This window comes from Heterodontus francisci, chromosome 46 (assembly GCF_036365525.1).
Source record: "Heterodontus francisci isolate sHetFra1 chromosome 46, sHetFra1.hap1, whole genome shotgun sequence".
Classification (NCBI taxonomy): domain Eukaryota; kingdom Metazoa; phylum Chordata; class Chondrichthyes; order Heterodontiformes; family Heterodontidae; genus Heterodontus; species Heterodontus francisci.
Window position 1 is genome coordinate 14,559,057 of NC_090416.1, and position 14,646 is coordinate 14,573,702.

The 14,646-nt window shown below is 53.1% G+C and overlaps 1 protein-coding gene across 1 annotated transcript in view; it reads left to right on the plus strand.

Annotated features, from left to right (window-relative positions):
- The window catches only part of smg5 (SMG5 nonsense mediated mRNA decay factor), a 40,401-nt gene that overhangs the window by 5,176 nt on the left and 20,579 nt on the right, over nucleotides 1-14,646 (plus strand). Inside the window, 9 exon segments of the mRNA XM_068022658.1 lie at nucleotides 3,668-3,766; nucleotides 4,204-4,327; nucleotides 7,062-7,190; nucleotides 7,192-7,219; nucleotides 7,781-7,870; nucleotides 9,243-9,332; nucleotides 9,970-10,048; nucleotides 10,279-10,404; nucleotides 13,609-13,677. Of these exon segments, the coding sequence (XP_067878759.1) occupies nucleotides 3,668-3,766; nucleotides 4,204-4,327; nucleotides 7,062-7,190; nucleotides 7,192-7,219; nucleotides 7,781-7,870; nucleotides 9,243-9,332; nucleotides 9,970-10,048; nucleotides 10,279-10,404; nucleotides 13,609-13,677 (834 nt within the window).

A 14,646-nucleotide genomic window follows, 5' to 3' on the forward strand; every position in this document is an offset into this window, starting at 1 on the left:
GCGCTCCCTCGGTCCTCCCCTCTGACAGTGCGGCGCTCCCTCGGTCCTCCCCTCTGACAGTGCGGCGCTCCCTCGGTCCTCCCCTCTGACAGTGCGGCGCTCCCTCGGTCCTCCCCTCTGACAGTGCGGCGCTCCCTCGGTCCTCCCCTCTGACAGTGCGGCGCTCCCTCGGTCCTCCCCTCTGACAGTGCGGCGCTCCCTCGGTCCTCCCCTCTGACAGTGCGGCGCTCCCTCGGTCCTCCCCTCTGACAGTGCGGCGCTCCCTCGGTCCTCCCCTCTGACAGTGCGGCGCTCCCTCGGTCCTCCCCTCTGACAGTGCGGCGCTCCCTCGGTCCTCCCCTCTGACAGTGCGGCGCTCCCTCGGTCCTCCCCTCTGACAGTGCGGCGCTCCCTCGGTCCTCCCCTCTGACAGTGCGGCGCTCCCTCGGTCCTCCCCTCTGACAGTGCGGCGCTCCCTCGGTCCTCCCCTCTGACAGTGCGGCGCTCCCTCGGTCCTCCCCTCTGACAGTGCGGCGCTCCCTCGGTCCTCCCCTCTGACAGTGCGGCGCTCCCTCGGTCCTCCCCTCTGACAGTGCGGCGCTCCCTCGGTCCTCCCCACTGACAGTGCGGCGCTCCCTCGGTCCTCCCCTCTGACAGTGCGGCGCTCCCTCGGTCCTCCCCTCTGACAGTGCGGCGCTCCCTCGGTCCTCCCCTCTGACAGTGCGGCGCTCCCTCGGTCCTCCCCTCTGACAGTGCGGCGCTCCCTCGGTCCTCCCCTCTGACAGTGCGGCGCTCCCTCGGTCCTCCCCTCTGACAGTGCGGCGCTCCCTCGGTCCTCCCCTCTGACAGTGCGGCGCTCCCTCGGTCCTCCCCTCTGACAGTGCGGCGCTCCCTCGGTCCTCCCCTCTGACAGTGCGGCGCTCCCTCGGTCCTCCCCTCTGACAGTGCGGCGCTCCCTCGGTACTGACCCTCTGACAGTGCGACGCCCCCTCGGTACTGACCCTCTGACAGTGCGGCGCCCCCTCGGTACTGACCGTCCGACAGTGCGGCGCCCCCTCGGTACTGACCCTCCGACAGTGCGGCGCCCCCTCAGTACTGACCCTCCGACAGTGCGGATTACACTGGATTTCTGAGCTCCGATCTCTGGAGGCAGCCTCGATCCCACGACCTCCGACCTCGGAGGTGAGTGAGCTACCCACTGAGCCGCGGTGCTTACCGTCGGTGGGCAGCTGTGCTTTTGTTTGACGTGAATTTGATATGGATGTAAAATATGCGTCTCGGTTGTGGCTGGGAGGACGAAGCCATTCGTTCTCAATCACCTGTTGCCCCTGCTTTGTACAAAGGAAAAACAATCTGACTTTTCTGTGCCATTTTGGCAGTAAACTGCATGTCAGTCTTAGGTTGTTCAGAACATGTAACTATGGCATTTGGGAGCACTGCTCCTGATGCACTCTGTCTTCCTGTATCAATTCAAAGCTCTCTGTCTTTTCTGGGAGGGTTGAAGAAGATTAACATCTTGATTTAATCAAGCAGCACTTCCCCGGAGGTGGAGGGTGTGTGTCGATTTTTAGCTCTCCTGTTAGGATTCCCCCTTAGGCTCTGATTCAGAGCAACCGAAAATTCTGACCCTGTATCTCTGCAAAAACTGGCTTGACCTGTCCTTTATCTTACATTGATTCCAATGAGGAGAGATTGAGTAGAATGGAGTGTAGATGAATGAGAGGTGATCTCGTTGAAACGTATAAAATTCTGAGAGGGTTTGACAGGGTAGATGCTGAGAGGCTGTATCTCCGCACCCCCCCCCCCCCCCCCCCCCCCGCGACTGGGAGAGTCTCAAACTCGAGGGTCACAGTCTCAGGATCAGGGCTCGGCCATTTCCGACTGAGATGAGGAGAAGTTTCTTCACTTGGAGGGTTGTGAATCTTTGGAGGTGTCTTCCCCATAGAGCTGTGGATGCTCAGTCGTTGAATATATTCAAGAGTGAGATGGATAGACTTTTGGATGCTAAGGAAATCGAGGGATGTGGGGATCGGGCGGGAAAGTTGAGGTGAGGTCGAAGATCAGCCGTGATCGTGCTGAATGGTGCAGCATGCTCGAGAGGGCAGAATGGCCGCCTCCTGTTCCTGTTTATGTTCTTCTGTATTTATCCGTGACATAGCAGTCTCCCACAGAGGAGCTCATTCCCAAAGATAAGGTGACGCGAGGATAGACTAGACCAGCTATTCGCCTGGAGGGGGCTTCACGGCCATGCCCAGTCCTGTCGGCAACTGTGCAAAGGCGGATTGAATGTTTCCGGTGCATGATTGGTGGGTTGGGGGTGGGGGGGGGGAGGGTGACAGCGGGGTCTGGCTGAAGTGTACACTCTTTTTCGCTGTTGCGGATTCTGGCAGGCACGCTGTATATCCCTTTCTGTTCTTGTTTCGGGCTCCCGGCAGGTTCCTCTTCCTGAATCCACTGCATAACTAGCTTCCCCTAGTCAGTCTTGAAAGAGATGACATGGCCTGGGAATTGGCCACTTCTCGTCTCCCAAGGGGGCCTCTTGTCAGGGGGGAGGGGTTTGCAGAATAGCTAAATTCCTTGTGCCTCTGTGATGTGTCAGGCAAGCTGGGTTTTTAATCGGTCAGTTTTGCAGGAAAGGTCTTGGGAGTTTTCGACGGGGGTTTCATGTCAGCGGGGATCTCCTTACAAGAGGGGAAATGTCCCCAGGAGCTGCTTTATAAACAGTGGAATGTCCCTAGATTTTTGCTCCCTGTACAATCATTTCTTTATTGTCAGAACCACCGATTTGCGACAGGATGCAGTTTTGCGGCCCCCGGCACCTTTCAGCGTGTGAGAGTCGGCTGGCTATTCGGCTGCAGGGAGCATCGCAGAGCAGCCAGTTGATGCTTTTGCCGACCTGCTTTTCGGCCGTTCCTGATGGCGATCAGGAGACGCGGGAACCCTGGTGATTTTCTTCTTCCTCCCTCGGGGCTTGGGGGAGGCCACTTGTATCCCCCCCCATCGTGCCGGCACGGGCCAGAGCTTAGGCCTGCCCCTCCCCCCTTGGCTTTTTTTTTCTGGGCACGGGTGTGTTTCGTTGTGTGGTCCAGGACCATATCGGACTTTTGACCGTACTTGCCCGAGTGCAGGGCCGACTGTTCGGGCTCCAGGCCTAGTGCTGGTGTGGCTGCAATGCCAGCAGCTGTTTGAGGTTAACCCAGGCAGACGGCACCCTTCCTGTGGTGGGGGAGTGCACGGCATCTGCTCGCAACCGTGTCTGTCTGAGGCCCGGTGACTGCAGCTTGCTATTACTCTGCTCTAAGTTGGCACTTCTAGCCTTTTGTGCCAGTGGGGGAGCACGCTCCCTCTCTCCGCCGAGTCAGAAGATCGAGTCCCCACTCCAGAGACTCGAGCCCATAATCCAGGCCGACGCTCCCAGTGCCAGTACTGAGGGAGTGCTGCACTGTCAGAGGTTGTCTTTCAGGGTGAGACATGAAACCGAGGCCCCGTCCGCCCTCTCAGGTGGATGTAAAAGATCTCACGGCCACTCTGGGGGAAACATCCTGTGCGCAAATTGGCTGCCGCCTTTCCTGCATTCAAAATAAATAACGCTTCGGCTGTAAAGTGCTTTGGGAGGCACCGAGGCGGTGAACTCTGCGGTAGGTAAATACAAATGACGCCGCTCTGAGTTGCTGTTTTGTCTGTGCAGGGCCGTGGTGGAAGCAGTTCATCGGCTCGACGTGATTGTCGGCAGCAAGATGGCATACCAGGAGGTGTTCAAACCGGAGAACATCAGCCTGCGGAACAAGTAGGTTATGAGGCTCGGGCTCTGCGCGAACCGAGGGGGCTTTTACTGAGGAAGGCTGATATCCGGCAGCAAATCAGCTGCTTGTGTTCCCGAACGCGTAACAGAATATCAGCAGATTAGGATGTAGGAGAGAAGGTGGGAAAGTGGGGGTTGTGAAAGCTGACATTCGAGGCGGGGGGGACGGGATTTGGAACGGGAGCCGAGGATGGTGTTGAAATCTGGCTGGGGAAGGGGTGGGGAAGTGAGGAAACTGGGTTTTGTTGGGCATGTGAGGGAAAGGGAGGGTTAGAATCTCTCCGGTGCCTATGAATCATCGGAACGTGAGGCTGTTCGGCCCCTCGAAGCTGTTCTACTCCAGTCAGGTAGATCGTGACTCTGTTTACCCGCCGTGGCTCCGAACCCCTTTGCCTAACACAGCTGTGCGTTTCCATCGGCAGGCTGAGGGAGCTCTGCGTGAAGCTCATGTTTTTGCACCCGGTCGACTACGGGCGGAAGGCGGAGGAGCTGCTCTGGAGGAAGGTTTACTACGAGGTTATCCAGTTTGTCAAAACCAACAAAAAGGTAATCGGCCAGGTCTCGCGGCTGGGTCAGCCCGTGACCTTTTGGGACAGACGCGTGATGACGGCACGGCCTCTCTGGGTGCGGCAGGGTTACTGCTCCCAAACCTCCTTAAACCAGAGGTTCCCTGGAGTCCTGTGGAATGAACGCCAGCTGCTGGGTGAGAGACCTACCCTCCCCAGTTCTATCAATGCGCCTGGCTGGTCAACCCTGGGTTGCTGCGGGTTTGCTGGGGTCAGGTTGCAAGCTGAGATACGGACATCGGCGAAGGGGAGAAAGACTCTATGGTCCGTTAAGCCTGCCCCACTGTTGTACCTCACAATATATCCACCCCCCCCCCCCCCCCCCATTCTTCCCCAAACCACGAGAGGGGGAAATCCAGGTTTTTGCCCAATTTTTGATGAAAATTTCTGGCAACTTGCTCTCCCACACCCTGAAGCGGTGGAAACCCATCCAAGAGACGCCTCTGACCCTGAATTCCCTGCAGTACCTAACTCTTGTCCAAGCGGATCTCCACCACCGACAGGCCCCACTGTCGCCTGAAGGAATTCAATAAGTCGGGGTCCTCCGCACGAGTCGACAGGCTGTTCCAGGGGTCCACTCTTCACTAGTCAAAGAGCTTCCTCCTGACATCTGACCTTGATCGGACCTTGTACAAATTAAAATTGTGACCCCTGGTGCTCCCCTAAAAGAATGACTCGGGTTTCTCCCAGCACCGCAGGTACCATCTTGGGAGTGAGCTTGGGACCAAAGCATCCTCCTGGTGGAGTCACGAGGATTTACAAGGCAGCAGGCACTCGGCCCATCGTGCCTGTGCTGGCTCTCTGAAAGAGTTATCCAATTAGTCCCACGACCACCACCTCTGCTCTTTCCCCTTAGCCCTGAAAATTTCTCCCCTTTGAGTGTTTATCCAGTTCCCTTTTGAAAGTTACTATTGAATCTGCTTCCACCGCCCTTTCTGGAGCGTGTTCCAGATCACAACAACTCACTGTGTTTTAAAAAAAAATAATTTGTCATATCCCCCTCTGGTTCTTTTACTAATTATCTTAAATCTGTATCCCTCTGGTTACCGATCCTTCTGCCAGTGGAAACAGTTTCTCTATGTTTAATCTATCAAAACCCTTCATGATTTTGAACGCCTCTACTAAATCTCCCCTTAACCTTCTCTGCTCTGAGGAGAACAATCCCAGCTTCTCCACATTAACTGAAGTCCCTCATCCCTGTCAACACTTGAGCAAATCTCCCTCCGCACTCTCACTAAGGTCTTGACCTTTTTAAAAAAAAAGTTTGTTTCTTGGGATGTGGGTGTCACTGGCAAGGCCAGTGTTTGTTGCCCATCCCTGATTGCCCTTGAGAAGGTGGTGGTGAGCTGCCTGCTTGAACCGCTGCAGTCCGTGTGGGGTAGGTACACCCACAGTGCTGTTAGGGAGGGAGTTCCAGGATTTTGACCCAGCGACAGTGAAGGAACGGCGATATAGTTCCAAGTCAGGATGGTGTGTGACTCGGAGGGGAACTTGCAGGTGGTGGTGTTCCCATGTATCTGCTGCCCTTGTCCTTCTCGGTGGTAGAGGCCGCAGGTTTGGAAGGTGCTATCGAAGGAGGTTTGGTGAGTTAATGCAGTGCATCTTGTAGATGGTACACACTGCTGACACTGTGCGTCGGTGGTGGAGGGAGTGTATGATGAAGGTGGTGGATGGGGTGCCAGTCAAGCAGGCTGCTTTGTCCTGGATGGTCATAGTCATAGAGAGATACAGCACTGAAACAGGCCCTTCAGCCCACCGAGTCTGTGCCGACCATCAACCACCCATTTATACTAATCCTACATTAATCCCATATTCCCTACCATTCTGCTACCACTAGGGCAATTTATAATGGCCAATTTACCTATCAACCTACAAGTCTTTGACTGTGGGAGGAAATCAGAGCACCCGGCAGAAACCCACGCGGTCACAGGGAGAACTTGCAAACTCCACACAGGCAGTACCCAGAATTAAACCCGGGTTGCTGGAGCTGTGAGGCTGCGGTGCTAACCATTTCATCGCCCCACTGGTGTCGAGCTTCTTGAGTGTTGTTGGAGCTGCACCCATCCAGGCAAGTGGAGAGTATTCCATCACACTCCTGACTTGTTGCCTTGTAGATGGTGGACAGACTTTGGGGAGTCAGGAGGTGAGTTACTCACCGCAGGATTCCCAGCCTCTGACCTGCTCTTGTAGCCATGGTATGTATGTGGTTGGTCCAGTTCAGTTTCTGGTCAATGGTAACCCCTAGGATGCTGATAGTGGGGGGATTCAGCGATGATAATGCCATTGAATGTCAAGGGGGAGATGGTTAGATTCTCTCTTGTTGGAGATGGTCATTGCCCGGCACTTGTATGGTGCGAATGTAACTTGACACTTATTGGCCCTTATCAATCTGAAATTACGGTGCTCAAAATTGAATGCAATACTGCGGCTGATTTATAAATGTTCAGCATAATTAGCCACGGCTATGGTATGCTTTTTTAACAGCCTTCTCGAATTGTGCCACCACCTCGTGTACATACACCTCCAGGAGACTCTATTCCCCCATCTGCCTTGTGAAATTTGCTTCGTAGATTATAGTCTGAATTAGAATCTAATAGGACGTATATCGTGCCACTTTTCGACAAGTAACGTTCTAGTTTGGCATCTCTTATGTTCACATCTGTTGTGTTTATTTCCTCTGTCCCACTCTGATTTCTTTATGTTCTACCTTGCAGCATATCCACAGTCGGAGTGCCCTGGAGTGTGCCTACCGCACCCACCTGATCGCGGGCATTGGCTTCTACCAGCATCTGTTGCTGTACATTCAGTCCCATTACCAGCTTGAACTACACAGCTCCATTGACTAGGACCCATGTCACCGACCCACTGATAGGTCAGTGATTCCAGCCGGTGGGGTGGGGGGAGTGAGTAAATGGGTTTCTGCAAGAGAATGACAGATGACAGGAGGGTTATTGATGGGGTGGCAGGGGGGAGCTCGCTTGCTGCTCGGGTTGGTGCTGAGGTTGGCAACAAGGGATGCCAGGGCGTTTTCGGTTGATCACGGGTTAAGCAATGGGCCACTTAACCTTGAGGGCATAACGCGGTGAGAACTGGCGCCTCTGGGAGAGCTGGACGGGCTCTTGCAGTACTGCAAAGGATGTGTCAGTAGGTTGTCTGCAAGCGTTGGGAGGGGGGTGGGGTTGAGATATTTGCTGAGGTTTCGGGCATCGTCCTCTCGCACAGGAGATGAATGTTATGTCGATGGATTTGGTGGCAACATCCTGCACACACACCCAAGGAGTTTTGCCCTCCCCCTTAATCTGTGAGTAGGCAAAATGAGTGGCAATTGGAGTTCGTCCTGGGAAAGCTTGTCGCACTGTTGTTCCCGGGTTTCGACCCTCTTTGAAGTCTGGAAGCGCGTTCTGAATTTTCATCTTTCTCTCCTCTGGTACAGGCCGCAAGAAGCTGGTGACTGCTTCAGGCAAGGAAATGGAATGGGCCCAAATGGCTTGTCACCGATGTCTGATGTACCTGGGGGACCTCGGTAAGTGTTGACTGGAGACCGCTCCGCTCCCGGGGATGGGGCAGGAGACTGGCGAGTCTTTCCACAGCTGGGTGCAGTGCCGCTTGATCCGTCTTGAAGCTCCACTCTGCTCGTTCCTCCGCGACGTCACCCCCTCGGCTGGGCACCGACCTGAGAGGCGGCTGGTGGTGCCCAAACAGTCCATGCAGCCAAAGGCAACAGGTTGCTCGCCTCTGTCTGAAGGCCCCCTGCAGCACTCGCTTCCGTCACCGTGTGAACTGGTGTTGGTCCAGCTTGGTGGCGGAGGGTGGGTATAAATTGGGGTGGTGAGGCCCCACATCAGACTGGGGACCAGTCACTCTACAGTGGACCCTCCCTCATATGGAGCTGAGATCCTGCTGCTGTTCCCCCGGGGCTGGAGCATTGCCGGGGAGGGCGGCATTTGTGGCCTCCTTCTTTTGGAACAACAGAGGGGCGGAGTCCTTCAACCTGATTCACAAGCCAGGGGTTGGGGTTAGTAGCAGGTTTCCTAGGGCTGAGACAGGACAATGGGGTGAGGTCACACGTTCCAAATTCACCCCTCCCCAAACCCAATGTGTTATCACTAAGGGCCCCTTGCATCACCGGGTGGTATAGTCGAGGAAACCCCCCCTCCCCCCTCCATCACCGGGTGATATAGTCGAGGAACCCCCCCTCCCCCCTCCATCACCAGGTGGTATAGTCGAGGGACCCCCCCCCCCCCCCCCCCCATCACCAGGTGGTATAGTCGAGGGACCATTCCATCACCGGGTGGTATAGTCGAGGGATCCCCCTCCATCACTGGGTGGTATAGTCGAGGGACCATTCCATCACCAGGTGGTATAGTCAAGGGAGCCCCTCCTCCATCACCGGGTGGTATACTCGAGGGACCCCCTCCTCCATCACCGGGTGGTATAGTCGAGGGCCCCCCTCCTCCATCACCGGGTGGTATAGTCGAGGGCCCCCCTCCTCCATCACCGGTGGTATAGTCGAGGGCCCCCCTCCTCCATCACCGGGTGGTATAGTCGAGGGCCCCCCCTCCTCCATCACCGGGTGGTATAGTCGAGGGCCCCCCTCCTCCATCACCGGGTGGTATAGTCGAGGGCCCCCCCTCCTCCATCACCGGGTGGTATAGTCGAGGGCCCCCCTCCTCCATCACCGGGTGGTATAGTCGAGGGCCCCCCTCCTCCATCACCGGGTGGTATAGTCGAGGGCCCCCCTCCTCCATCACCGGGTGGTATAGTCGAGGGACCCCCCCCCATCACCGGGTGGTATAATTGAGGCCCTGACCCATTGCAGTAGGGGTGGGGTGTGGGGATGCCTAATGGAGGTGGTGCTGACTTTGCCCTAACGTCACCCCTTTCCTGTGTTTCAGCGCGTTACCAGAATGAGCTGGCGGGAGTGGACACAGAGCAGCTGGCCGAGAGGTTTTACTATCAGTCGCTATCGGTGGCACCTCAAGTGGGTGAGTACGCCATCTCCCCTCTGCCCCCAGTTGTGCTTATTAATGTTTTTATCCACCCACGTGGATACCGGACGCCGAGCTGAAGGGAGAGATGAGGAAGAGTGACCGGAAGTTGGTGCAGGAGAGGAATGATGGCGGACTAGAGAGAGGGCTTGCTCGAGTGGGTTGTGTCAGAGGAGTGGAGACGCACCGCCTAAAGGGCGGTGGAAGCAGACTCAATAGTAACTTTCAAAAGGGGAATTGGATAAATACTTGAAAAGGAGAAATTTGCAGGACTGTGGGGAAAGAGCAGGGCAGAGAGTGGGGACTAATTGGATAACGCTGTCAGAGAGCCAGCACAGGCACGATGGGTGGAATGGCCTCTTTCTGGGCTTTAAGAGTCTAGGGTTCATTTGAGGTCCTGACCTTGTCAGGATCTTCTCTTTGAAGCAGGAGGACTCCAGACGTAAGAGGAAAAGAGAGGGAGAAATATTTTGTCTGGAGCAAAATTTTGTGGGTGATATCCGGGTAGCTGATCAAAATGGCTGCCATCGCTGATCAAAATGGCTGCCGTCACTGATCAAAATGGCTGCCCTCGCAACTGCTTATTTCTGTGATTTTAGTGCCCGTTCTGATTTGTCCTGCGCTTTCTTTCCAGGCATGCCCTTTAACCAGCTTGGGACGCTGGCTGGAAGTAAACATTACAACGTCGAGGCCACTTACTTCTACCTCAGATGGTAGGTCGCACTCAGATTTCATCGCCGCAGTGCGCAGTCCTCGCTTGACTTCTGCTGTCTATGTTTATCTGTAAAATACAATCTGGGTGGAAGGCCAAAGTTTGTAATGCAGGGGCGCAGTCAGAGCGTCTGTATCGCGATTATGCCGTTCGTGGGTTTGCAGGCGCCCGTTTGTGATCTTTCTTCCTGGTGTAATGTTACGTGACTTTTTATCCCTTCTCGCACTCCAGCATCCACTCTGAAATGCCCTTTGAAGGGGCCTACGGGAACCTGAAGCGTCTCTTCGACAAAGCTGCCAAGGCCTACCACCAAATCCGCAGAACGGACACCAAGAAGCTCTCTGTGAACAAGCAAAGGTAGGGAGCAAGGCAGCATCCCGCCAGCTTTATCCCTCCTCGCAGACTCTTGCTGCACAGGAGGAGCTCATTCGGTTTGTCACACCGGTGCCCCCTCCACGTCGTAGCTGACCTGCTGCTTTCCATTTCTCAGCCCCAGTGGGTTAGCTGTCTGGCCCCTGAGACAGAAGGCCGTGGGTTCAATACACCCTCCAGAGCCCCGAATCCAGGCCGACACTTCAGGGCCCACCGGACTCGATGGGCTGAATGGTCGCCTTCTGTAATGACTCAATGACCTTGTACAAACCAGCCCCCCTCAACCCCTGCCACCGTTCACTCCCTCCTCTGCTGAGGATTGTCGGATAGGGGACAACAGGAAAAATAGCTTAACACTGCGGAAGTCAAGTATTAATTTCTTCTTTACTGTAAGCATATAGTTTGTATGCGAGAGGCTAACGCAATTTAGATGAGGGTTTGGATGCTAAATAAGCAGGATGCGGCGAGCTAGCGGAATTTAAGAAGCTGTAAAGGATTTGTGTAAGAATTATAGCGAGTTTGGAGCCCACAGGTCAATGTTTAACTGTTACCATTCTCTCCTATGTAAATAAGGCTTGCATTCCATTGACAATGGAGTATATGTGGGTGCACTGTTGGCAGCTACCGGTGGTGGTGTAGATTACATCACAGAAATGATGGGTTCAGAGCAAGTCTTCTGATGTTGCCCATCTAGTTGCAAAAATAGGCTAACTTTCAGTAAATGTTTGGTATTCCATACTGGGAACTAGCCTGGATTGGTTGCTAGTTTGAACAGCCTGATGGATATCCTGTAAGTGAGTATACGGACATGTAACGTACTTGCTGTCAATATTAATACTACCAACAAGTTGATCTATTGCTGAAAATAGAGATATGTTGTCGAAGCTTTTTGTCTTGCACTCATCAGGACAATTGCAAGAATAACCGATGCAGTATAAGTTGTTTTCCCCTACATGAGAAGGTTGGCAAGTGAACTCTGATTGGAAGAGGCATTGCCATGGCGAGTGCACCAGTTTACGGTGGCTGACCGTTAACTGACAAGCTTTGTCTAAAATTTAAACCAGGCAACACGACTCTGGTCAAGGAATTGCCTTGGGGAATGAACCAACGAATGGCTGTCACTTATTTTGTTCAGCTGAAACAGGCGCAATGTTTGTATATGTTCTTTCTGACTGCAAAGCCCTGTGTATTAATACGTGTAGCTTCCAGTGCGCGCGCAAATGCGCCACACTATGAGCCCTACAATCTTAAATTAGTTGTCAGCGTAATTCTTAGCATCCTGTGGATTATTTAGCAAATGTAGTCCAATCGTGGAATCACCTGTAATTTTGGACAGTGTTTTGAGTTTTGCAAGCTCGAGTTGGTTGGGTACGGCCCGTTGTGAAGAGCAGAAGGGACATGTTGTTTGACACGATCCGCCAGTCTTTGGGATGTATGGCCTATATACCTAGATCACACTGGCATTGAAATTCATTCATCACATTACTCATTTGTGTGATAGGCAGAAGGTCTTTTTGGCTTGATGGCAGCATCCTGTTAGTGATGAACACTACATGTGTTGCTACTGCATAGTTGCTGCGTGAAACAGTTAGCTTTACCTGTTGCTCAAATTTTTGGGTAATTTTAGCTAGACTTGGCACTTTTCAGGGTCGCAAAAGATGGCCTTAGGCCCATTCATAAGTTTGGGCGATATACAGTGAGAAATGAACTGATCAGGGTAGCCTTTGTCACAGTGTCCAACATTAGATGTGAATCCATGATTGGACTACATTTGCTAAATAACCCTCAGTGTGCTAAGAATTACGCTGACAACCAATTTAAGATTGTAGGGCTCGTAGTGTGGCGCATTTGCGTGTCCTGGAAGCTATGTATATTAATACGCAGAGCCCTGTTCGTTGCGGACAGAAAGAATATGTACAAACATTGCGCCTGTTTCATCTGAACAAAATAAGTGACAGCCATTCGCTGGTTCATTCCTCAGGGCAATGCCTTGACCCATCATAGTCAAGCTGCCTGCTTTAAATTTTAAGCAACGAAGTTAGCTGTCAGTCGTCGTAACTGGTGATACGCCATGGCAGCGCCTCTACCAGTCAGAGTTCACTTGCCAACCAATCAGCACTCTGTACTCATGCAGTATAAGTTGTTGTTTTCCCTTACATCGGTTATTATTGCGGATTGTCCTGATGAGTGCAAGATGAAAAGCTTCCACAACATGTCTCTACTTTCAGCAGTACTCAAGATTTATACCACTAAAATGACACGTTGATCCATCTCTGGCTTCTGAACCTAAGTAATTTTGAATTAATCCACTTGGTTGACCTAAAAATGGTGTGAACTTCTGCTGGGTCACAGCATCAAGTTGGCGACTACCCATCATGTCTCCCAAGTGACCATATCTCCTGTTGGAGCTAAGACGGCGTTTATTAGATTATTAAACCACTGCGGCTAAGCCCGATCATGCCCATATCTGAGACACGCACTCCGACAAAGTTACGGTGGAATAATACGAATTAGGAGCAGAAGTAGGCCATTCGGCCCCTCGAGCCTGCTCTGCCATTCAACAAGATTATGGCTGATCTGTGTGTGTTTCGAATTCCACACTCCCATCTACCCCCGATAACCCTTGATTCCTTTGCCTAACAATCAGGAGCGGGAACTCTAGCAGGATAGTATTCCCTCCTTGCCCGAACCCAGGGGCGTTGAGGTCTGTGTGCAGCTTCAGTGGTGTCGCATCCCACTCCAGAGACGTGAGCGCGACATCCAGCGGAGCACCGAGGGTGCATTGCGCTGTCGGAGGTGCCGGACTTTCGGATGGGTCCCCGTTTGCCCGCTGTGAAAGCTCCCATAGCCTCTACTGGAGGAAGAGAAAGGGGTGTTCATGCCAGTGTCCTGGGACCAATATTTATCCCTCAACTAGTGTCACTGTTTTTAAAAAAAATAAAATTACTCATTATCATGTTGCTGTTCGTGGGATCTTGCTGTGCGCAAATTGGCTGCAGCCTTTCCTGCATTACAACAGTGACTGCACTTCCATTGATAAAGGTATCTACTTGGCTGTAAAGCACTTTAGGACGTCCCGAAAGGCGCTATCGAAAAGGAGAGTTTAACTTCTGTAAAATCTGTGATCCCGTGTGATTTTTCTCAACTGCGGTTGCCACTCTGACCTTTGACTCCTGTGCTTGTCATCAGGTCGAGAGACATCAAGCGCCTGTTGGTGAGCTTCATGTACCTCCAGAGCCTCCTTCAGCCCAGGAACAGGTAAACGTCTCGTCCCGTTTCCCTCATTCTCCCTTTGCCAGTGATCGCTCTCCTTCTCAAAGTCAGGCTGCGTCGTGTCCCCCGTTAGTGCTGAAACCTGCTCGTAATTGGGGCGCCAAGTCGGCCCTCGGCGACGCAGGCCATGATTTGCCATCCGGTGAATAACATGGGCCAGTGACAACGAAAAGAGAGACAGAGAGATTGCGAGGTCTATGCTTTCCGCTAGCAGTGCTTCCCGAAAAGGCTGCTCCACGTCCAGGGGTGTCTGATCGGGGCCCCCGAGGGAAACCGGAGTAAGGGCAAGTGCAAATAATGAGCTAACCGGGAGGCACTAGAGCCTGCAGGGAAGGCCACAGAATTCCAAAGCTATTGAACTACATATGATCTGGAACGCGCTGCCTGAAAGGGCGGTGGAAGCAGATTCAGTAGTAACTTTCAAAAGGGATTTAGATAAATACTTGAAGGGGAAAGGTTCGCAGGGCTGTGGGGGAAAGAGCATGGGGGGTTGCGAGTGGGACTAATTGGATAGCTCTCTCAAAGAGCTGGTACAGACACGATGGGCTGAAAGGCCTCCTCCTGTGCTGCATGATTATACAAAGCCTTGATTAGACCACACTTGGATGACTGTGCACAGTTCTTCCTAGTCTCCAGATTACAAACAAGGATTATAGAGGTACTGGGGAAGGCGCAAAAAAGATTTACTGGAATGATACCAGAACTACGGGGTTAGACCGATCGGGAAATATTGAACAGGCCGGGGGGATCTTTTCTCTAGAAAAGAGAAGGCTGAGGAGTGACCTGATTGAGGTCTTTAAAATGGTGAAAGGGTTTTGATAGGGTAGACGTAGAGAAGATGTTTCCACTTGTGGGGGGAGACCGGAACTAGGGGGACATCAATATCAGACAGTCACTAATAAATCCAATGGGGAATTCAGGAGAAACCTCTTTCCCCAGAGAGTGGTGAGAATG